The 25,081-nt window shown below is 41.2% G+C and overlaps 1 protein-coding gene across 2 annotated transcripts in view; it reads left to right on the top strand.

Annotated features, from left to right (window-relative positions):
* SLC35F2 (solute carrier family 35 member F2) overlaps positions 1–4,582 on the top strand; it is a 100,880-nt gene extending 96,298 nt beyond the window's left edge. For both annotated transcript variants that reach the window (XM_036902673.2, XM_057490591.1), the window contains exon 8: positions 3,573–4,582. In XM_036902673.2, coding sequence (XP_036758568.2) covers positions 3,573–3,758 — 186 coding nt within the window. In that variant the 3' untranslated portion in view covers positions 3,759–4,582. The remainder of the gene's footprint in view (positions 1–3,572) is intronic.
* Positions 4,583–25,081: the final 20,499 nt, after the last annotated feature.

The raw sequence follows: 25,081 nt of genomic DNA, 5'->3' as shown, positions 1-25,081 counted from the left end.
CAAATTGTGTGTTATTATTATGAGTGTTGACTTCACAGACCCCTGGAAGGGTCTTGGGTACCCTCAGTGGTCTTTGGACCACACTTTGGGAACTGCTGCCTTAGAAATCTATCTGTCCTTAGTTGACCTTGCTGTCACAGTCATTTGAACAAATAGTTGAAGGTTGGTTGTTGCTTGATACTTTTAATTTCAGTTGGGGATAACAACTATATTTCTGTGTCCTTGTAAAATTTTGTATCCTGGCATAAATTGCTTGGCACAGATTTACATTATTCCCAAGAATTGGCCATTAACTCACAATGCCTAGTTAGTGCAGTCTCAGAAATTTCTGCTTAAGAAGCATAAACCATTTTGCCTTGCAAGGTTACATGTGACAGGAACCAGCTGTTATCTTTGCAAAACTTGCTTTTTAAGGTATTCCTGAACTAAGACTGAAGGAGTATTTATAGCTTTTTGGTAGCATCATTAAAAAATAACAAATATCAAAGTTAATAAGAGAAGTGATCCTGACAAGCCTAGATTTTTGTTTTTTCTGAAAACAATTGCTAATGGCTGCGAAGTTGGTCTTTATTTTGTTCTGCAGTGCTGTACTCGCATTTCACATGGCCACCACTAGGGGATGATGGTGTTTCTATTCTGAAGTTGAAGGCCAGTTGATAGCTACAAAGTATCCAAAGAAAAGTCTGAGGGCTCAGCAATTTAACATATTGTCTCACTCAACTGTGGATTTTTTTTTTAAACCAAACATAATGATTTAGCTTTAGTAGTTTAACTTCTACTTTTCCCTTGTAAGTAAAATAATGTCCAAGGAGGAAGTAAGGTTAAAGAAATAAAAGCTTTGAAGTAAAAGTACACTTGTCACTACCTATTATAAGCTCCCTTGAGATTATTTTCTCTTCAAGTGCTCTTAACTTTAATAGGAAAGTCTTACCGTGTGTCATTTTTTTTTTGCCCTATGACTTTAAACTGTTATTCTCAAAATTGGAGCATGCAAACTGTAAATCTCTGTCTTTTGCTTTATGTTTCTTTGTCCCTGCATGTCTGGAAGCTCACTCTTAATTCAGATTAGATTTTATTGTTTTTGGTCAAAGGCCATTTCAAGACTTACAGAGCTAAGAGCAGGTCTGCTTAAGATTATCAGAGTAAATTACAGAGGTGGACAACCATTCAGAGCTTAAAGAAGGTACCTAGCATTTTAGACACAGTTTTTAAAAACAAAATTATAATACCAGTATACCATCAATTTAAAAAAATTGTAGTATCTAAAATAAGTTTGGCTCTGATTTTTTGAAATAGACAGTTGAGCAAGAGGTTTAAAATTTTCTGCACCCATTGGTGCCAGACTCTGCCTCCTCTGGAATTGATCTTAAGTAAATCTTTCTGAACAGAGTAGCCACAAGAAGCTCCCTGTGTAGATCCAAATACAAAGCATAGAATTTTAAAAAAGAAAAAAAGGTAAGAGCTTCTAATTCAGGACACTTACCTCACTCCCACACGATCTCTCCCTTTTAATAAAGGGCCTCCATTTAATGTCCTGCCTTCTTAAAAGGGAAAAGATGCTTTTTCTCCTAAACGTTTAAATTCACCAAACCAAACAGGACATGTCCTGAACATGTTACACAGGTAACAATGGACATTTTATAGGAAAACATGATTAACTTTCAAAGTTTAGGGTACTCAACGTGGAGAATACAGTTAGTGATCCTGTAACATCTTACTATGTTGATAGATAGTAACTGCACTGGAGGGGGTGAGGATTTAATGATATGGGTGACTTTTGAACCTCTGTGTTGTATATTTGAAACCAACATAGGATTGTATATCAACAATATTTTAATAAAAAAAAGTTTAGGGTACTCTACATAGCTTTAACTTCCCCTAAGACTTTCTGAATATTTTTTTCAACAGTAAATAAATAAATACATTTCAACATTTATTAAATACCAGCTGTGTGTTGGGGACCATGCTAAGTATTGGATCCAAGAATTAAAGCCAGCAGTAGGAAATTAATTCACTGCTCAGCTGTACATTAGTGGTGGCTTTGCATCATTACTGAATCCAGGGAAGGCTTTCCTGCCTTGGGGAGGGCTGTGGCTATTCCATTCCTTAAGAAGTTCTAAAGGTTTGAGGTTAAGAAGAAACTGAGCATCTGTAAAAACAATTAACGTTTTGAAGCCAATAGAGACTCACAGAAGCCCACCAGAAATCTTCTTAATACTCATTTCAAAAACTTTAGTTTTTCCTTCTACCTATGGGGCTATATCTAGCTTTTTCTTCTCTCTCTCTCTCTCGATACCTCTCTTCTCCTGCTCCAACCCATTTTGCTTCTTATTGTTTTTCTCTGGATCTCCACAGTAGAACACTTTTTTTTCCCCAGACATACTATGAAATCTAAGCTAACTTAAAAATATTAATTTTTTGGCTTGAATAAAATAGCATATCCCTTGCCCCATTTTTAATTTTAAAAGTCAGGTTAGCAGGGCCATTCATAAATTGAGCTTGCTTATTCCAAGAAAACAAAAAAAGATTCTGGGCATTTAATTACACATTAATTATGCTCTATAATTCCCCTAATTTTTACTCTATCTTTCTTGGTCAGGCTTTAGCTGTTCTTTTCCTTGATTTATTTTTCGTGCTGTTAAATATTAATTTCCTTAATACTTGACCTTTTGTGTGGATCCTCAATTCAGAAAAGAGAAAATATACAGAGTGTTTAATATTATTTATTTAAACTTTGGGGTATCTCAGAATGCCTTTTCAAGTAAAAATATACAGTGAATTAGTGCTCTGTCTTTATTGCATTTTGCACTGGGTGGTTGTTCTTAGTTCTAAAAAAGGGCAGGTTGGGTAAGATCACCAGGGACTCCATCCATCCTTGCTGTGTCTCTGTCAGAATGGGTTTTGCTGTAATGGGTCCTCTGAGAGCAGAGAGGACAGGAGATCCCTCCTGCAGGCCTCCTACCCTTTTGTACCGCACCTTGCACCAGGGAAGGGCTTCAGACTCTTCTGAGAATTGATGTCTTTCCAGCTCTGAATTTGCTGGATCCACTGTAAATTTTACTATGCAACTCTTGTTTACAGAGACAAGATAATTTATTAAATTTTAACAAAATGAATTTTATTGGAATAGCATACATGAGAGGTTGTTAAGAAGTTACAAGGGGACATCCACATTTTATCTTAGGTCCTGTGTTCCTACTAGGTTTCATAACCAGTACTGTAAGCTGTGTCTCGGGTCTGAATTGGGCTCTCTCCTGGTGCTCATGCAGACCTTTTATTCTTTCTACTGAGCGGCACTAGTTGCAAGGTGGGGGTGCTGCTGGACTATCAAAGAAAGGGAAAAGTTCCATTCCCTAGAGATCCAGGGATCCAGTTGGCTGCTGTGCTGGGAGATGCTGTCAGAGCTCATGCATTCACCAGTATATACCCATGGGAGGGTTCGGGTGTCACCACCTCCTTAGGTAACTTGCAAAAAAAAGATGAGAAGGTGGCCCTCAAAGCAAAGTAGGTAAAGGGCAGCAGCAAAGATGGTCTGTGAGGGCCCGGAGTTCACAGCCGCTCTCTCCTCCTAGTTTTCGTGGCTCTACATCATGTCCTTTGCCGTCATCATGGTGGGGTTTGTGCTGTACTGCTCCATGCCAACACGCACGGCGGAGCCCCCCGAAAGCAGCGTGCCGCCGGCCACCAGCCATGGGATCGACAACCCGGGACTGAAGCTAGAGGAGAACGCCCAGGAAACCCATTCTGTGTCCTTGTAGCTGGAGAAGGAGGCTCACATGGACACCTGGGGGGCCAGGAGAGGGCCCCAGGGTAAAGCCGAGCCTGCTGGCTGCCGAGGGGACACTGGGAAAGCTGGCCGACTGAGAACGAACACTCCATGGCATTGCACTGGCTCCAGTGGTTAGATTTTACAAAGGAATCCAAAATAATGTTTCAAAAGTAGAAATACCAAGATATAGAAAAAGCTGAGGCTAGGACTGTGTGTATTTGAGGATCAATACCTGTTAGTGTCTGGGAGACATGGTGTGGGCCCCACACTGGGGCCTCAGAGGCACAAGTGGGGGAGGCGGGGCAGCTGCCTAGGGGTGCGCCAGCCTCTGAGAGCAGGCTGTTCAGGCTGGTGGCCAGAAGTCAGGGCATTCCAGGCTGATTTGGGAGTGGGCGTCCTCAGTTGGAGGCTTCTGGGTTTTGTCCTGCTGCAGCAGGCATTGTCAACAAGCCTCGTGGCCTACAGGTCACAGATGAGGTCTGATGACTGATTCATCTGGTGGGAAAATGGGTGGGAGAGCACTTAAGTAATCCCGAGTTACCCGTGTGAGTCCCTCAGGAGTCCTGTGCAGTGCAGTAAACCTGGGAGCCCTCTCAGTGTCAAAGGAGGGTACAATGCTCCTTTGATCAAATATTTGTTATGTGTCATGAGATTTTTATGATACTTCTTTAGTACAAGGTGTTAATATGTAGCATCATTATGAATCCAACTAACAGCATGCCACTTTACAAAAACTCTGTAAACTTTTTTTTGTAAGTATATGATAAAGAATTTGAGGGTAAGTGTTCATATCATTAAAAGGTTTTGATTTCATGGAAATGCATTCATTGTGTGTTTCTTCGACTGATCAGTTCTCCTTGTGGATTTTAAGTGACAGTATATTCAAGATTTCCTCATATCCAACTTTTCAATCATGTCTTTTGTATTATGATCAGGTAAACCTGTCTGCTTGGGGCTATGTTGGATGATGGAGGGGAATTCAGAGCAAACTCACAGATCTTTTGTTAGAGCAAACATTTAAAAATTCTGAATTATCTTAAAGGGTTTTGATTTTTACTTTTTGAGGGAAATAAACTTTCATTCTCTGCAGCCAATTAAATCTGACATTTGGTTTTCACTCCCTACATTAACAATTGTCGATGGGTGAAAAAAGGTTATGTTGCAATGTTTGGCCTTTGGGGAAGACTTCAGTTTGATTAAAACACTAATTATTTCTTTAATATCTTGTCTAAGAATAAACCTATATATAGGGGTAGTGGTGAAGTAGAGAATCTCAGGCGACAACGTCCCATATGTCTGTCAGTTCTGAGCTCAAACATCTTGTATTCTAGGAAGGCTTTCTCGGGCTGTCCAGACTGGGTCCCCCTCCTCCAGCTCCCAGCGCCCTGTTCCTACCTCTCCTTGTAGCACTTAGGAGGTGCTTGGCATTTACCTGTCTCTCCTCTCCACAGGTTGAGCTCTTCCAGGTCAGCAACGGTTTGGTCTATCTTTCTAGTCCTCTGGTCATGTCACATGTTGGATGTTTATGAAATGAATTTGTCTTTGGTTCCAGTTCAGAACTCTTAAGGGCAGATGGACCTAACGTAAGGCTTCATGCAGACACATATAGATAGAATGTTCTTCTACCTGCTCCACTCTTCCCACCCATCCCCCTGTGCCCTAGGGCCTCCCCGTGATGGCTCCCTCTAGAGAGGGGCAAAGGACTTCCAATCTGGACATCCTGAGTTAAAAGTCAGAATTCAGTGTTACAGAAAAGCAATGCTATGAATGAACCTCAGCAATTAATACAACAAGGCCATGCATCCTGGTTTAAATACATTTGTGACGACTGAGAGTTTAACCTGCCTTGCTAATAAAAATTCCACTGGAGCTGGGAGCCAAGATGTTGGCGTGAGTAGAGCAGTGGAAATCTCCTTCCCAAACCGCATATATTTATGAAAATATAACAAAGACAACTCTTCCTAGAATAGAGACCAGAGGACACAGGATGACATCCAGACCACATCCACACCTGCGAGAACCCAGCACCTCGTGAAGGGGGTAAGATACAAGCCCTGGCCAGGTGGGACCCGAGCGCCCCTCCCCCCAGCTCCCGGCGGGAGGAGAGGAGTCGGAGCGGGGAGGGAGAGGGAGCCCAGGACTGCTTAACACCCAGCCCCAGCCATCCGCACCAGAGAACAGACACAGTGCATGCGTGGGGTCCTGGATACTAGGGAAACAGGGCAGCAAGACCGGTGAGCGGGTCCCTGAGGCTGGCACCTGAGGACAAAGAAAAGCGAGTGGCTTTTTAAAAATTATTTATTTAATTTTTGTTGTTGTTGTTGTTGTTGTTGTTGTTTTGTTTTGGCGAGTGCTTTTTGGAAGTCTTAAAGGGACAGGGTGGGACACTTAGTCCAGAGGCAGGGAATCTGGGATCTCTGGGCACTCTAACCCCCTGGGCAGCAGGGAGCAGGGAGGCCCCTTACAGAGATAAATAGCCTCCCGGCCGCTCCCCCTCCAACGAGGCACCACCATTTTGGAGCAGCAGGCTGAGCCAGGCCACGCCCACAACAACAGTGGAGACAAACTCCATAGCAGCCTGGCAAGAATCAGAAGCCCTGTCTGCGCGCAGCTGCCCAGTACAAGCCACTAGAGGTCGCTGTTCTCCCAGGAGAGGAAGGCCACAAACCAACAAGAAGGGAAGTTCTTCCAGCCATCACTCGTCCCAGCTCTGCAAACTACCTCTATCGCCATGAAAAGACAAAATTTCAGGAAGACAAAGATAACAGAGACAACACCTGAGAAGGAGACAGACCTAACCAGTCTTCCTGAAAAAGAATTCAAAATAAAAATCATAAACATGCTGACGGAGATGCAGAGAAATATGCAAGAGCAATGGGATGAAGTCCGGAGGGAGATCACAAATGCCAGGAAGGAGATTACAGAAGTGAAACAAACTCTGGAAGGATTTATAAGCAGAATGGATAAGATGCAAGAGGCCATTGATGGAATAGAAACCAGAGAACAGGAACGCATAGAAGTTGACATAGAGAGAGATAAAAGGATCTCGAGGAATGAAACAATATTAAGAGAACTGTGTGACCAATCCAAAAGGAACAATATCCGTATTATAGAGGTACCAGAAGAAGAAGAGAGAGAAAAAGGGATAGAAAGTGTCTTTGAAGAAATAATTGCTGAAAACTTCCCCAAACTGGGGGAGGAAATAATCAAACAGATCACAGAAATACACAGAACTCCCAACAGAAAGGACCCAAGGAGGACAACACCAAGACACATAATAATTAAAATGGCAAAGATCAAGGACAAGGAAAGAGTTTTAAAGGCAGCTAGAGAGAAAAAGGTCATCTATAAAGGAAAACCCATCAGGCTATCATCAGACTTCTCGACAGAAACCTTACAGGCCAGAAGAGAATGGCATGATATATTTAATGCACTGAAACAGAAGGGCCTTGAACCAAGGATACTGTATCCAGCACGATTATCATTTAAATATGATGGAGGAATTAATTCCCAGACAAGCAAAAGCTGAGGGAATTTGCCTCCCACAAACAACCTCTACAGGGCATCTTACAGGGACTGCTCTAGATAGGAGCACTCCTAAAAACAGCACAAAACAAAAGACACAACATATGAAGAATGGAGGAGGAGGAATAAGAAGGGAGAGAAGAAAAGAATCTCCAGACAGTGTATATAACAGCTCAATAAGCGAGCTAAGTTAGGCAGTAAGATACTAAAGAGGCTAACCTTGAACCTTTGGTAACCACGAATTTAAAGCCTGCAATGGCAATAAGTACATATCTCTCAATAGTCACCCTAAATGTAAATGGACTTAATGCACCAATCAAAAGACAGAGAGTAATAGAATGGATAAAAAAGGAAGACCCATCTATACGCTGCTTACAAGAAACTCACCTCAAACCCAAAGACATGCACAGACTAAAAGTCAAGGGATGGAAAAACATATTTCAGGTAAACAACAGAGAGAAGAAAGCAGGGGTTGCATTACTAATATCAGACAAAATAGACTTCAAAACAAAGAAAGTAACAAGAGATAAAGAAGGACACTACATAATGATAAAGGGCTCAGTCCAACAAGAGGATATAACCATTTTAACTATATATGCACCCAACACAGGAGCACCCGCATATGTGAAACAAATACTGACAGAACTAAAAGGGAAATAGACTGCAATGCATTCATTTTAGGAGACTTCAACACACCACTCACCCCAAAGGATAGATCCACCAGGAAGAAAATAAGTAAGGACACGGAGGCACTGAACAACACAGTAGAATAGATGGACCTAATAGACATCTATACAACTCTACATCCAAAAGCAACAGGATACACATTCTTCTCAAGTGCACATGGAACATTCTCCAGAATAGACCACATACTAGCCCACAAAAAGAGATTCAGTAAATTCCAAAATATTGAAATTCTACCAACCAATTTTTCAGACCACACAGGTATAAAACTAGAAATAAATTCTACAAAGAAAACAAAAAGGCTCACAAACACATGGAGGCTTAACAACATGCTCCTAAATAATCAATGGATCAATGAACAAATTAAAATAGAGATCAATGAATATATGGAAACAATGACAACAACAACAAAAAGCCCCAACTTCTGTGGGACGCAGCAAAAGCAGTCTTAAGAGGAAAGTGTACAGCGATCCAGGCACACTTAAAGAAGGAAGAACAATCCCAAATGAATAGTCTAACATCACAATTATCGAAACTGGAAAAAGAAGAACAAATGAGGCCTAAAGTCAGCAGAAGGAGGGACATAATAAAGATCAGAGAAGAAAAAACAAAATTGAGAAGAATAAAACAATAGCAAAAATCAATGAAACCAAGAGCTGGTTCTTTGAGAAAATAAACAAAATAGATAAGCCTCTAGCCAAACTTATTAAGAGAAAGAGAGAATCAACACAAATCAACAGAATCAGAAATGAGAATGGAAAAATCACGACAGACTCCACAGAAATACAAAGAATTATTAAAGACTACTATGAAAACCTATATGCCAACACGCTGGAAAACTTAGAAGAAATGGACAACTTCCTAGAAAAATACAACCTTCCAAGACTGACCAAGGAAGAAACACAAAAGTTAAACAAACCAATTATGAGCAAAGAAATTCAAACGGTAATCAAAAAACTACCCAAGAACAAAACCCCCAGGCCGGACAGATTTACCTCGGAATTTTATCACACACACAGAGAAGACATAATATCCATTCTCCTTAAAGTTTTCCAAAAAATAGAAGAGGAGGGAATACTCCCAAACTCATTCTATGAAGCCAACATCACCCTAATACCAAAACCAGGCAAATACCCCACCAAAAAAGAAAATTACAGACCAATATCCCTGATGAATGTAGATGCAAAAATATTCAATAAAATATTAGCAAACCGAATTCAAAAATACATCAAAAGGATCACACACCATGACCAAGTGGGATTCATCCCAGGGATGCAAGGATGGTACAACATTCGAAAATACATCAACATCAACCATCACATCAACAAAAAGAAGGACAAAAACTACATGATCATCTCCATAGATGCTGAAAAACCATTTGACAATATTCAACATCCATTCATGATAAAAACTCTCAGCAAAATGGGTGTAGAGGGCAAGTACCTCAACAAAATAAAGGCCATATGTGATAAACCCACAGCCAACATCATACTGAACAGCGAGAAGCGGAAAGCTTTTCCTCTGAGATCGGGAACTAGACAGGGATGCCCACTCTCCCCACTGTTATTTTACATAGTACTGGAGGTCCTAGCCATGGCAATCAGACAAAATAAAGAAATACAAGGAATCCAGATTGGTAAAGAAGAAGTTAAACTGTCACTATTTGCAGATGACATGGTATTGTACATAAAAAACCCTAAAGACTCCACTCCGAAACTACTAGAGCTAATATAGGAATTCAGCAAAGTTGCAGGATACAAAATTAACACACAGAAATCTGTGGCTTTCCTATACACTAACAATAAACTAATAGAAAGAGAAATCAGGAAGGCAATTCCATTCACAATAGCAACAAAAAGAACAAAATACCTAGGAATAAACCTAACCAAGGAAGTGAAAGACCTATTCCCTGAAAACTATAAGACACTCTTAAGAGCAATTAAAGAGGTCACTAACTAATGGAAACTCATCGCATGCTCTTGGCTAGGAAGAATTAATATCATCAAAATGGCCATCCTGCCCAAAGCAATATACAGATTCGATGCAATCCCTATCAAATTACCAGCAACATTCTTCAATGAACTGGAACAAATAGTTCAAAAATTCATATGGAAACACCAAAGACCCCAAATAGCTAATGCAATCCTGAGAAGGAAGAATAAAGTGAGGGGGATCTCACTCCCCAACTTCAAGCTCTACTACAAAGCCACAGTAATCAAGACAATTTGGTACTGGCACAAGAACAGAGCCACAGACCAATGGAACAAAATAGAGACTCCAGACATTAACCCAAACATATATGGTCAATTAATATTTGATAAAGGAGCCATGGACATACAATGGCCAAATGGCAGTCTCTTCAAAAGATGGTGCTGGCAAAACTGGACAGCTACATGTAGGAGAATGAAACTGGACCATTGTCTAACCCCATACACAAAAGTAAATTCAAAATGGATCAAAGACCTGAATGTAAGTCATGAAACCATAAAACTCTCAGGAAAAAAACAAAGGCAAAAACCTCTTAGACATAAACATGAGTGACCTCTTCTTGAACATATCTCCCCGGGCAAGAAAAACAACAGCAAAAATGAACAAGTGGGACTATATTAAGCTGAAAAGCTTCTGTACAGCCAAAGACAGCATCAATAGAACAAAAAGGAACCCTACAGTATGGGAGAATATATTTGTAAATGACAGATCCAATAAAGGCTTGACGTCCAATATATATAAAGAGCTCACCCACCTTAACAAACAAAAAACAAATAATCCAATTAAAAAATGGGCAGAGGAACTGAACAGACAGTTCTCTAAAAAAGAAATACAGATGGCCAACAGACAAATGAAAAGATGCTCCACATCGCTAATTATCAGAGAATTGCCAATTAAAACCACAATGAGGGATCACCTCACACCAGTAAGGATGGCTGCCATCCTAAAGACAAACAACAACAAATGTTGGCGAGACTGTGGAGAAAGGGGAACCCTCCTACACTACTGCTGGTGGGAATGTAAATTAGTTCAACCATTGTGGAAAGCAGTATGGAGGTTCCTCAAAATGCTCAAAACAGACATACCATTTGACCCAGGAATACCATTCCTAGGAATTTACCCTAAGAATGTAGCACTCAAGTTTGAAAAAGACTGATGCACCCCTATGTTTATCGCAGCACTATTTACAATAGCCAAGAATTGGAAGCAACCTAAGTGTCTATCAGTAGATGAATGGATAAAGAGGATGTGGTACATACACACAATGGAATATTACTCAGCCATAAGAAGAAAACAAATCCTACCATTTGCAACAACGTGGATGGAGCTAGAGGGTATTATGCTCAGTTAAATAAGCCAAGTGGAGAAAGAGAAATGCCAAATGATTTCACTCATCTGTGGAGTATAAGAACAAAGGAAAAACTGAAGGAACAAAACAGCAGCAGAATCACAGAACCCAAGAATGGACTAACAGGTGCCAAAGGGAAAGGGACTGGGGAGGATGGGTGGGTAGGGAGGTATAAGGGGGGGGAAGAAGAAAGGGGGTATTGTGATTAGCATGTATAATGTGGGGGGGGAGAAAGGGGAGGACTGTACAACACAGAGAAGACAAGTAGTGATTCTACAACATTTTGCTATGCTGATGGACAGTGACTGTAAAGGGGTTTGTGAGGGGGACCTGGTAGAGGGGAGAGTTTAGTAAACATAATATTCTTAATGTAATTGTAGATTAATGATAACAAAAAAAAAAAAAGAGAAAGAACAGGGGGATTACTCCCTGATAGGATAAAACTAACTGTAAATCAATGATTAAAGCATTCTTTAAATATCCTTAATTTTGGTCATTTAAAGGGTGTCAGATGATCAGCTATGGAAGTACATTTTTCTGATAATATTTCTTTCTCTTAAAAAAAAAAGAAAAAGAAAAGCATTTCCTGTGTGGTGATCTCCAATAAGTTCTTCACAATGATATAAAGGGCATATCAAAGTGTGGGCAAAAGGTTTGTTTGTGTTTATACACAGGATCAAAGCCTAATTTGGCCACCCAGAAAACGAATTAAGATACAATATGAAGAAGAACTTCCAACATCAACATTCTCTGGAAGAGTCATTCCAGAAGATGAACATCAAAAAACTTCAACAAAATTCCTGGCGCTATTGCAGTTGTAGCTGCATTCATCCCACCAGTTTCTGGACTTGCCATTGGAATGAAGAAGGAGATATCTAAGCTGGCCTGTGCATACAGTAAAACAACAAATTTGACTGGATCTATACTGTCGGAACTCAACCAAGAATTAGGAGAAGTGCAAGTTGTAGTGCTCCAAAATCTTGCGACTACAGACTATCTACTGTTAAAAGAACATATGGGATGTGAACAGTTCCTACGACTGTGTTGTTTTAATTTGTCTGATTTTTCTCAAACTATTCAAATTCAGTTAGACAATATCCATCATATCATTGATAAGTTTTCACAAATGCCTAGAGTGCCTAACTGGTTTTCTTGGTTTCACTGGAGATGGCTGGTAATTGTAGGTCTGCTTTGGTTATGTAGCTGTATTCCTATTATGTTAATGTGTGTGCGCAATTTATTTAGTAGTTTAAAACCTATACATGCTTATGTTACTCTACAAGAAGATATGTCAAAGAAATAATCAATCTTCTCATGTTTTCTTCCATCTGCTACTTCTATAGCTTTTCTTCTTCCTTCCTAATTACAACCCTTTAGTAGAATTCGTGCCTCATAACGAAATTACCAAGTATCATAATTCTTCCAAGTGGTAAAGATACCTCATGACAAATGCTGGGCATAAAAGCCACAGGGCATAAATCTGCAAAGAAGTAAAAAGCTAACCTTTTCAAACAATATTGCTTCTCTCTCACTTACCAACTTTACATTTCCCTGTATGGCCCCGGAAGATGACTGGTTAGCCAGCCAGAGACGGGTAAGATACCTCAAGGGAGGAGCAACCTAAGACAGGCACAGTCGCAGGGGGGCCATCAGGTGAGAAATTGGGGATCAACAGAGGTGAGGCTTAGAACCTCACCCCCCCTGTTTTGAGAGAAATCTTCTGCATCCGTGGATGTTTTGTTGCCCTTGTCTAGCCTGGATTAATACTTAGTCTGTAGGCACACACCTGATCATCTACATTTGCCCTCTTACAGCACTAAAATATGTTTTCTACCTTTATCTTGCATCTACCTACCACTTCAGCATTTTATTAAAAAAATAATAATAATAATAACAATAATAAGGGAGAAATGTGGGATTCACATATAAATCAAGTATAAAAATCAAATGAATATTCATATTTGACCTGATTGTTTATAGTTCATCATGCATGATCAAAACCGAAAGTTTCTGTGATGACTGCCCTTGCACTGTTTACCATGTAAGAACTTATTCACTATGTAAGAATTTGTTCACCATGTAAGAACTTGTTCGTTATGCTTCAGAATATTGGAGACTGTTGAGAACTCGGCTTCGGGTTGATTAATGATTGTGCATTGAGTCCCCTATACAGAATTTTATTGTTGTTAACAACCGTTTGATCAATAAATATGAGAGACGCCTTCTCAAAAAAAAAAAAAAATTCCACTGAAAATGTGTTTTCAAACATCTGGCTTACACAAGCTTTTGCAACACAACACATTCTTAGGTTAAGAACCTCCTGTAAATTTTTTTCAGTCTATTAGAACAATACTGGTTTTCAATATTTTTTGTAGATATCATGCCATTAAAAAAAAATCCTGCTGAATGGTGTAATAGAGTAACTGGATTGTTTTCTAATGTTGTATGTAGGTAATAAATCATGCAATTGGACTGTGGTAACAGTAAGAAGGGAGAGCTTTGCTGGTGCCACTTTCACTATTTGCATTTTGAAGCTAAGTTCTCTTTTGTGGACAGGTACTTAACATTCTCCCTTTTCTGATACCAGCGCCTCAGAGAATTGGCATGTATTATCGGCGGCGTTTCCAGCAGGTGGCGCTTTAACAAGTACAACAAAGACCTGTGACCATCATTTAAATTAGAACCTCCCGGTGTCCTGTTAAGTCAAAGTGTTTTGTTTTAAAAAAGGGAGTTATGATGTCTGTCCTCAACAGGGATGGCCTTTGATTAACAGATGAAGAACGGAGGACTCAGAAACGTCAGAACGTCCTTCGCAGGCCGCAGGCAGTTTGGGAGCAGAAGGAAAAGCAGAATCCAGGCTTCCTTCCGGTTTAGCCGGCAACCTGAAGCAGCACCCCCCCCCCGCCCCCCTGCCGCTCAAAACTGAATTCTGAGGGCACCGTGGTTCCTGTGGAACTGATGAGCCAGCAGATGGGGACACACCTCTAGTGAGAGGAATTGGGACGGTCTCATGTGAAACTGGCTAGTGCAGGGTTCTTTGCAGTCCTGGAGCTTTTAAGAAGCTGTCTGCATTCATCTCTGTGAGGTCTTATGGCTGGCTAGCCACAGTCGTCGTTTCTACCATTATTATGGGGATGTGCCATTTTCATCCCCACCACTTAGTATCTGGACATATCCTCAGCCCTCAAAAGATAGCAATAAATCAGGGAAATTCAGCAAATAGCCACTTAGCTGATTAGAAGGCAAGAGATTTATGAGGAAATTAGATAATGCTGAACATGCAGTTCTCTAATAGGCTTATAAACGGTGTTTTGAGAAGTCTGGCAATACATACATAGTATGTCAAGGGGATTAAAGTCTCTTCAAAACAGACATTTTCCCTGTAGGATTTAATGTCCCTAAGTTTCTTCTCCCAAAGTTTTCAGCATGCACTGTATTCTTTAGTTTAAATGTGGCTCTCTTATAGCAATCTTAAAGTACAGGTGCTTTTGGGGAAGGAGATTTAGATTGAAAGGGTGAGAAAAGCACTACAGGAAAAAAAATATGCTATTGAGCAATCATTTGGCTTCAACTGACCATAACAAGCATTAAGATGGTGCCATATAATGATCACATGATCAGTAACTGTATTTTTGGCCCTCCCAGTGGGAAGGCCAGATTCTACATGCGGTGTGAGGTAGCGACTAGCTGGAGTTTCAGGCAGAGTCCCTCCCACCTTTCCTGACCTTGGATGTTATTTTTTGTCTGCTGACTGTGCTTTGCCACTTTTGCCCAAGTATTTCATATTCTTCCAGATTCCTCTTCTGACTGGTCTTGTGATCCCATGTGGGACCTATCCACGTTGGTCTTCATGAAAATCTAGTTCAGTGCATGCACCTTTCATGGGGGCACACAGACACACTCGCCTCCATCACCACCATCACCACTCTCACCAATGCACCCTCCTCACGCTGACCCTGGCATCTTATTTCTCTAGAATTGCTGAAGTTGATAAGATGGACTGTGGCAGCTTCCGGGACGCTGCCCCACTGGGGACCCACATCTGGAGGCTTTCCTGCAGCATTGCATTTCCCTGCCCCATCTGTTGCCTTGACTGTATATGGTACCTTTACTTGGACACAATTGGTGTGCAGTATTGAGTCTCTACTGGCAATTTGGAGGTTTAGACAGGAGGAGGAGGAGGGCCAGGGCTTGTCCCTGACCTGCTAAGTAGAGGGTGAGACATGTCAGCGCAGGGGGATTTGGCTCAGTTGAGAGCCAGCCTTGGCTGGTGAGTTCTCTATCCTGAGAACTCTTCAGTCATGATGCAAGAACATGGCTCAAGGCCACATCTCGTAGTGGGGAGCAGAGAAGGAGGACCCCCGGCCCGGCAGAGACACTGTCCGGGAGATCTGTGTGTACAGAGCAGAGCCCTCTCTGCTTGCCCGGAGCTCAGCGACCACCTGCTGATCCCTTAGGAAGGAGGCTGGCTAGGTCCTGGGAGGACACCGAGACCCCCGAGATGAGGGTGAGGGGGGCAGGGAGAAGAAACTGGGAGGGGGAGTGCCAGGCCCCTGGTACCAGGAAAGCTCTGGAAAGATAACTGGGGGCACTGAAGGCAGCAACTTGATGTGGCCTCCCACAGGCCTGGGTCCTCGGAATGTGCCTCGACCTGCTTGAATGGGCTTCTCTCCAGCCGGCTGTCCCAGCACTGCTCTCAGCTGGCCTCAGAAGCTGAACCGAAGCACATCGTGGTTTCTGTCCCCTTTGCTTCCTCTGTTGTCTGCTCTCACCTTTCAGTTTCCACCTCTGATTATCATGTTTCATTAATGGCTCCCTTCTAGTGTCGCTCAGATGAAAACGTCTGAAGTTTACTGGATTTATGCCCCATCCTTCACATTCAACGGGGCACAGATGTCAGTTCTTTGGCGACATCTCTCATGTCTGTCTTTTCTCTCCCTCTCTCTCTCTTTCCCCCTCACTTTAGCTCAAACCTTTTTACTAGTCCCATAGCCTTCTTAAGAGATCAGTGATCCTCATTTTCAGTATCTTGAGTCTCTGTCGACACTTTCAAAAAAAATTCTCTACATATTCCTAAGATTCTTGCAATCCTGCACATTCCTGCCAGAGGAATCCTTCTAAAACATCCCCAGTTGACTCAGATACCTTCAAGCCCAAGCTGAGCCTGACCGTTTTTGCCTTCCACCTATGATCACCTGTTTCTGCTGGCTCACAAAAACCCTCATCTATGCAACATGTTTCATGGATTCTGTCCCTGCAAACTTTCCAGGAAATTCTCGGTACAACACCTTTTCCCATTTTGTCTTTGTGGGTTTGACTCTTACTTCATTCTCCAAGCTTTAGCTCAAGCCCATCTCTCCCCCTTGGTGACGGAGACCCCGGCCTTGTGTCCCTCTTCAGAGACCTCAGTGTGGACTCTCTGGTCTGCCCTGTTCACACACGCCAGTCATCCCCTCACAGAAACATACTATGTTGCTTTCCTCAGAATGTGCATGACAGTTGAATGTGCAAGTTCAACAATACTCTGACAAGTTCAAAAGGGTGCAGAGAAAGCAAAGAAATTAAAAGTAGCTACAACTACATCTTACTTCTTACACATGTAATTTGATGGTTTTCAGCATATTGTAAGTATTGTGCATACATTTTTTTCCCTCCCTTCCATAGCTTAAGAAGTCAGTGATCCTCATTTTCAGTATTTTGAAAATATCTTGTCTACATTATTTTTTTCCTCCTTCATAGCTTAAGACCAGTGATCAGGCTATAGATGTTCCACTTTTGTGATTCCGTTTCTTGAAAAATGGAGTCTCCCTTTTGTTGTATTACATTACATTTATAGAAGTTACACTTACCATTGGGACCTCATTCGTACCCCATTTTATGTGATTCAATGGGCAAGATGAGATAAAATGGTTGCATAAGTACTGATTGCTCTGTGGTGATAATGCTGGAATGAAACTTAGCTGGCGTCAGCATCATTCATCTGTTTACTCAAAAATATGTTTATTGAGCATCAGAGGCAGGCACTGTCCTAGGATGTGGCATCGCAGAGCTTTCAAAGGTTGGTTTGTGGCATTAATAATAATGGAGGAAAATGGGCATTTTATGAAAATATTGATTTTGAGGTCTACCTCCTGCCTTGTATTATTAATTTATCTAATTAACAATCCATGTAAATACATTATCCTCCTAATGAAATGATAAAATCCATGTGGACAGATCTTATCTTACTTTGTGGTACACTGAAACCTTAATGAGATGAGAAATTTCACCAACACACTTCTAAACATTCAGCATAGCACCAAACAAAGCCTTAAGAGTAGCAGGGACTCAGTAATACTGCATTTGTATTTGTTAAATCTGTTTTTCTCATGTTCTATTTAATCTTAAACTTGTGAGCCACTGTTTTATGTTTTGGTAAGCAGTAATAATTCTATGATGCAAGAAACCAAAAGATAATTAACTATTCAGGATGATGCCCATATCAAAGAATTTTGATATGATGACATATCAAAGAATTTTAAAAGATGCTTGAGGACATGCTACTCGAGTTGGGAGAAAGGAAAGCCTAGATCAGTAAGTTATATTTCCTACGTTTACAACATATGTTATTGAGAAATGACAAGCAAATTAATGGAAAGGAATTAGAGGACATTATGATCACTCCAGTGTTAACATGAACATTGGTAAAAATGACTATATTTGGATGCCAGAATCTGCATATCTGAATAGATAATTAGCACTTTCATAGACTGTGCAAGTGATTGCATGGGAGGAAAGAAACTGGTTCTTATCAAAGAAAATCTGGGTGATCTTGGGCAATTTCTTTGCCATTTTCTACTCTTACAGCTCTCATTGATCTAGGTGTAGCATGTGTCTGGCAGTGTGTTAATTTTTTTTAAAAAAAGATATGTATTATTTATTTAAACTTCACAATATCCTAAGAAGGTAGATTCTATTTATATCCCCATTTAACTAATGAGAAAACTGAGGCTTGTATTGATTGGGATGGACTAGGCTATGCTGCTTTAACAAATGACACTGAAGATAGCATGGGCTTAATAGAACAAAGACTTATTTTTGCCCATACTGCATGTCCGTTATGGGTCTGCTTCAAGCTATCTTCATTCCAGGACATATGCCAGTGGAGCAGCCAGAGCAAAGGGAAAGAGGGAAATGTAGAAAATTCCTCCCTGGTTCTTAAAGTCGGCTCAGTAAGTGACACATATTGCTTTCTCTTCATTTCATTAGCCAAAGCAAGTCACATGGCCACATCAAAATTAAAAAGGATGTAGAAATGCAATTCTACTACATGATTGATGGGAATAAGCCTGGAGGTGGATGTATACATCCCTGTCAGAAGACCCAAAAAACTAAGCATCTTTATGAAATTTCGACCCCATTTGTTTGACTCTTACCAACCTCTTTCACTCTTGGCTGCCGTATTAGGTTGCTATGGTGAAACAGTGATACTGGTATTACCTATCATTGTTGAAATAGATGGGAAGAAAATGAAAAGGGCAACCAAATTGCAAGGTATTGTTTTTAACTTTTATAATAAAAGAATTATTATTTAGATGCATGGAGGTCTTATTAGAACTAAGAGAATGGTGAGCTTTAAGCATTGACACCTTGTTGCATCCTGACTAATAGTACTCAAGAACCACTTGATGGCAGTTGATTTGGTAGCACCCAAACCTACCACAGAGTGTTTTTAGTCCCTGGGAAATTGAAAATAAGTTTTGGCTGCTTCCTAGACACAGAACTGCTACCCAGGGAACTATTGGAAATGCCAGCCAGAATCAGGCACGTGTTGTTACACTGAACCCCTTAAGAGATGGAGTTCTTTATCTCTAGCTGTGAAAATGAAAAACAAAAACAAGCAACAAAAAACTCCTAGGTGACCTGGAGTTCACAAATAGCGTGTGGCCTGTAGGGCCTGACTGGAGATCTCTTCTGGAGGAAACCAGAACCTTTGTGATCACAAAGCAGCCAGGCACCGTGATGATGAGAATAGCTGGGTGCAATCCTGCTCTTCCCTTGCTGAGCGGACCCTGGGAGAGTGATTTAATGTGTGTGTCTCAGTTTCATCTGAAAATGTGAGAATTAAGTGAAAGAATACGTGTCAGGTGCTGAGCATTAGAGGGCACTGCCTCTGCGGCAGTGTCGTGGGCCGGTGTCCTGTGAGGGCGCTGGCTGTGCTGCGCAACGCTGCAGTCACCCTCTCTCCATACACAAGTTCATAATCTCACTACCTCTCTTGTTATCTTGAGACACCCAACTGCTTCTGCTGTTGACAGCGAAGGAGAAAGATCCAAAAATAAAGGAAGCACAAAGTGACTTGTCATTATTAATGTCACAGCTATAAACTACTCCATAATATGGGGGCACAATTATATCACATTTATTTTGCTAACGAATTTCTCTAGAACTCCTAGTCCTTGTTTAGTAAGTCTTAATTTAGTGAGAATTTCTCTTTTTAGGGGCCCTCCACTTTCCCTCCATTATCTGAAAACCCGAGGGGGCTTCAGCAATTCAGAACAGCTGAGGGGTGCTTTTGTCCAACTTTTGTAGGTAGGAGGAGTGGCTTCTGATTCGTCAGCCTCTGTTGTTTGTCCTCTGCGACACGTGCTATGACCACCGAGAAGCCAGGCCCCGAGAGGCTGAGAAAGGCTGCATTCCTTTCTGGGTGAGGCCTGCACTGACCTGATGCGCACAAACGCGATGCGCTTTTCTTTGCGGCTCTCCAGGGAACCAGCCGAGCCTGGTGAGGCTTGGACAGGCATGTTGCACCCCTAATACTTAGCATTTGAATTTATACGCAGTCATCTCTTAAGGTGTCAGCTGGTTCATGTACTTAAATAGGTGCCCAGAATTACTGACTTCCTTTCCTGCTCAAGGGTCTACACTTTTAGGGGTCAAGCAGTTTTTAAATTTCCAATCCTCAAAACACAGAATATTTCCCCACCCAGACCATCAATCCTGTTAAGGAATGCAACCCTTCATTCTTCAGGGGCGGTGAAGGTAACTCACCTTCTTAGGGGAGATTCCCTGAGAGAGCCCAAAGCGCCGACACCAGATTCTGGGGCTGTGAATCTGAGCTGCGCTATTCCCTTTTGAAGAGAAGCTGCCCTCAGTGAATCTAAGGCAGGTGTTTGGTAACTTCCTGGCTGAAAAAGAGGGAACCCCTCCTTTCCCACTCTATCCCCCACAAATATGTTATCTGGAAAATCATCCCACTACATTAAATTTAAGATGATTTACATTTAAGAATAAACTATCAAGCTTGAAAAAGCTATTTTTCTTCAGAAGCATAACACCTGCCAGGAATCTATGATGGAACTAATAACAATTTGTGCTTTATTGCCATAGCAATAAAATTTGTTGCCAACAGTATTATTTCAGTTTGGGCCCAATGGAGTAATTAGTTTATGGTTTTCTCATAGCAATAAAATTCATTTCAAGAGTGCAACTGTTTTGTTTTATTACCTTCCTATTTCATATGTAGCTTTACACCCTATCTCTTGGTGTAGGCAGCTAACTTATGCCTCCTGGTCACTCTGCAGACTTTCTTAGGGGCTTTGACTCTTGCCTGCAGTCTTCCTGCACAAATGCCCTGTCACCTGGATTATCTGTGTCCGCGTGGATGATCACAGCTGGAACCTCACAATTTCTTCATGACCGTTGTGCCAATGCCTGTTGCCTTGATTTCTCCTGAGCATATTGTATCTGTGTTCTACCACTCAGCGGTGCTCTGCCATTGTGTCTTAAATCCCCACATTCTATGTCCTGAGTACAGTTTACATCCTCAAACCCAGCACACCTGTTTTTTAAACTCTCCTGAACTCTTATTCTTCATTACTTTAGTTTTGTCTTTTTGGAATACTCTTTCTCCTCCCTATCCTGCCTGGGTTGCTTGGATTTCTTCCATTCTCACCTACACTCTTTATTTCTTTGTATCCATATCCTGCCTAGCAAAACCCCAATGCTGGATCCATGACATGATGTATTATATTTTTTATGACTTTCTGGATAGAAAGACACAGATTTGTCTCAACCTAATGTTCCTAGCCCATAATCTGGGCAGTCCTCAGTATCTGGTCTAACACAGGAAATACGTGTTGGAGAATCCAGGGTGGAGAGTCGGGGCTTGTCTTCTATCCAGTCAAGGGAGAAACACGACACTGGATAAGGTATCAGCAGCCTTGTAGTGGAAGCGTCCCTATGACAGCACCTATGTCCTGTGGGTCTTCGGTTTCCCTAGGGGTTTCTGATGGTTCATTCCTCACTTTTCTACCCCAACAGTTCCAGTACCAACTTCTTCAGGGAAAGGGGAATGCACAGGTTTTGAAGTTCGGTGCTGCAGCAGCATTTCTGGTTCTCCCTCGATAGGTCCCTGGATCTTGGCCAAGATACTGAGCAGAGTCCCCAGGGAGCTCTGGAGATAATGCTAGGGCCATTAATACATTATACCTGCTGTTTGGCTAAGGGACACCAAAGTTGATGGGAACACTGCTTATTCTGTATTTCTACTCTTAATTGTCCTAATGGTAGGTCCTTTACAGGGTGACGCTTCATGCACTCCAGCTGCCCTGTCTTCTGCCAAGTTATCATTGACTATTGCCAATTCCATGAACTTCAAAATCAAGATTTTTTTGCCAACTGACCCTCAGTTTAGTTTTTGGTTTTGGAGAAGCCCAAAGCCCTTCAAGTCCATTTTCAATGATCTCCATAGTGACAGGCAAATGGAAGATATCAGCAGATGCAGAGAGTATCCTTAGATGCCTCCTACCAATAAGATAAATGATTCGCCTATCAAATGGATAATCCTTACTGCATACATAACCAGCAAGCTGCAGTCCTCCGTTCAGAATGTCCCATTGGCCTTCTGTTATTCCCTACCTTCTGCAAGTCAAGGACATTTGCCTGTGAACAACATCTGAGGCACAGCTCTTCCAGTTGGCATATATACCAGGTCTCCCCCCATTACTTACATACTGCCCTACTGTGTTACAAGGTGGGGGACTTCTACCTGGGGCCCTTTGAGATAATGGAGTTGTCAGTCCAGTGGCCTTCTATTTATAGGGGTGTTTATTGCAGCTTTAATCATAGTAACAAACAATTAGAAATAATAAACAGAAAATTGTCTGCCAATAGGAGAAAGGATTAGTAAATTTTGGTATATTTGCAAATGTAACACTACTCAGAAATAAAAAGGCATATATTTCTAATATGTATGATAAATAAATCTCAGAAACATTATACAAAGTTGAAGAACTCATCGTATTGTATGATTCTATTTATATGTAGTTCAAAACCAGGCAAAACTAGTTTTTGGGAATAGAAATACAATGATGGTTGTCTCAGGGCAGCACCAAGTCACTGGAAAGGTGGATGAGGGAACTTCCTAGGGCGGTGGGAATACTCTATATCTTGCCTGGATGTCAGGTTACATGGGTGTGGGTGCCCAAGAGTTTTTTATGCTCATTGACTCCTTTTATTCAAAAGTACCTCATCTTGCCTTGTTCTTTCTTCTGTGTGACCTACCCAGATTCCTCCTTCTGCATTCCAGCTGTGACCTGTCTTGGTACTTCTCAGGATGGGAAACCACAGTGGGTTGTGTAGAATGTATTGCACAAAAGGCTGACGTGCCAGCTCCATCTGGACAGCATACAGTCCAGAGGGATGGCCGTGGGATGTGACCTTCCAACCTTAGGACTCCCCCAGAGGGTTAGGAGCCTGCCACCAAACCAGGAAGGACAGCTGGGTCTGCTGTCTGTGAGAGAACTTGGCACTCTGAATAGCAACCTCCTCAAAGACTCCTTGATTGATTGGAAACAAACTAATAGAGGTACAAATTTTAAAAATTATAATTTCAAATAGGTAAAAGCCCTGAAGGTCAGTATACTGTGTCCACATCCTGCCCCCTGACCCTGTGCCTCTGCCAAAGTTCAATTCTTAATCCTTGGAACCTGTGAATATGTTACCTTACATAGAAAAATGAACTTTACAGACATGATCAACCTAGGGATGTTGGCATGGGGAGAATATCCTGGATTATTGGGTGAGTCCAATGTGATCGTAAGCATCCCTACAAGTGAAAGAGGGAGGCGGGAGAGTCAGAGAAGGGTGATAATTGAAACAGAATGATGTGGCATAATGAAGACTGGGGAGGCCATCGCTGGCTGAAGATGGAAAGAAAGTGCACAGCCTCTAGAAACTGGAAAAGACAATAAAGCAGAGTCTTCCCCAGATCCTCTACAAAGGAGCATAGCCCTGCCTACACCTTAGTTTTAGCCTAATGAGAACCATTTCAGACTTCCGATCTCCAGAAGTAAGATAATGTATTTGTGTTGTTTTAAGTGACTAAGTTTGTGGCAGTTTGTTACACAACAGTAGAAAATGAATACATTAACCATTTATGGTTAACATACACTTGCAGGTAGGCATCAAATGGAGTAGGCGTCCTAGAAGGCTGGGAGGCAGGCATCCTGGATTCTAATCTCATCAAGTAGCTGAGTGGCTATGGATGACTATTGTGTTGAAGGTGGAAGGCCCCAGATCCTCTTCTGTTAAATGTGGATGATGGCAGCCTCATCTTTCAATTATTTATCTGAAATACTTGTTGATCACTACCCTGAGCCCAGGGAAGTATCAGTATCCACTTCATAAATTTCTATGAGTATTAAAGAATGGTGCCTGACACTTAGTAAGCATTCAAAAAAATTAACTCCCTTCTTTACCCATGCCTGTGGATAATGTGGGGGAATTTCTTAGAAACTTGGAGGGCAATGGTATGGTGGTTCCATGTTTTAGGCTTTAAAGATAGATCTGGCTTTGAATCTCACATAGCTTTGTGATTTGGGTAAGTTACTTAACTTTTATGAGCCTCAGGAATCTCACCTCCAGGATTGCTTAGCATTGTGCCTAACACATAGTAAACACATCAAATGGTAGCATGTACTTGCTGGAAGGACATTATATGACTTTAGTGGTGTCCTTCAAGATTAAAGAATACATAGTACATAGTAGATGCACAATATGTTTTTGCTGAGTATATGTAATTTCAGAAAATAATCTCTCTTGGGTGGTTTCTCATCTTGGGGCTCATATATCTTTTTAAAAATTGTCTTCCACCCTATGTACACAAATTATTATTATTAAACTGAAGAGATAAAGCATTAATAAAAATTCACCCAAATCCTACCAACTGGAGATAATCACCATCAATAATTTGGAGAATACCTTTCCAGACTTTTATGCATATACACATATGAATAAAATTTGTACTTATAAACACACACAAACATACGTGTATGGAACTATATAGTACATGCATTTTGCATTTTTCTGTTTTTCATTCAACAAGATACTTTTCCAAGGCAGAGAATATTGACCTTCTCGTATTAACAGTTGAATAGCCTTTCCTTGAACATTTAACCTAAGGCCTGGTAAAGCAGAACTGGACACTAGGTGGAGGTGTTGAAACAAAAATTTCGGAAAATAAATAGCTTTACATAGGAACAAGAGGTACCTGGGATTTTGTTCAGCTGAATCTTGTTATTGACATTCTGTTAATTAATAAATGGTGAAAGGACGTTTATCTGATTAAGACTGCTTTACTTTGGAGGCTCGATATTCCCCCAGCTTGGGCTGCAAACATCTGCTCCTAAAATCTGTAAGACTGCATTCAGTTTTGTTTTATTGTCTGCCTGTGAAAGTGAAAATCTATGCTTCATCAAAGGAATAAACTACTTGCCATCTCTTTC

The sequence above is a fragment of the Manis pentadactyla genome, chromosome 13, assembly GCF_030020395.1.
Source record: "Manis pentadactyla isolate mManPen7 chromosome 13, mManPen7.hap1, whole genome shotgun sequence".
Classification (NCBI taxonomy): domain Eukaryota; kingdom Metazoa; phylum Chordata; class Mammalia; order Pholidota; family Manidae; genus Manis; species Manis pentadactyla.
The sequence above is the reverse complement of the archived record's forward strand: the minus strand, read 5'-3'. Positions and strand labels throughout refer to the sequence as shown.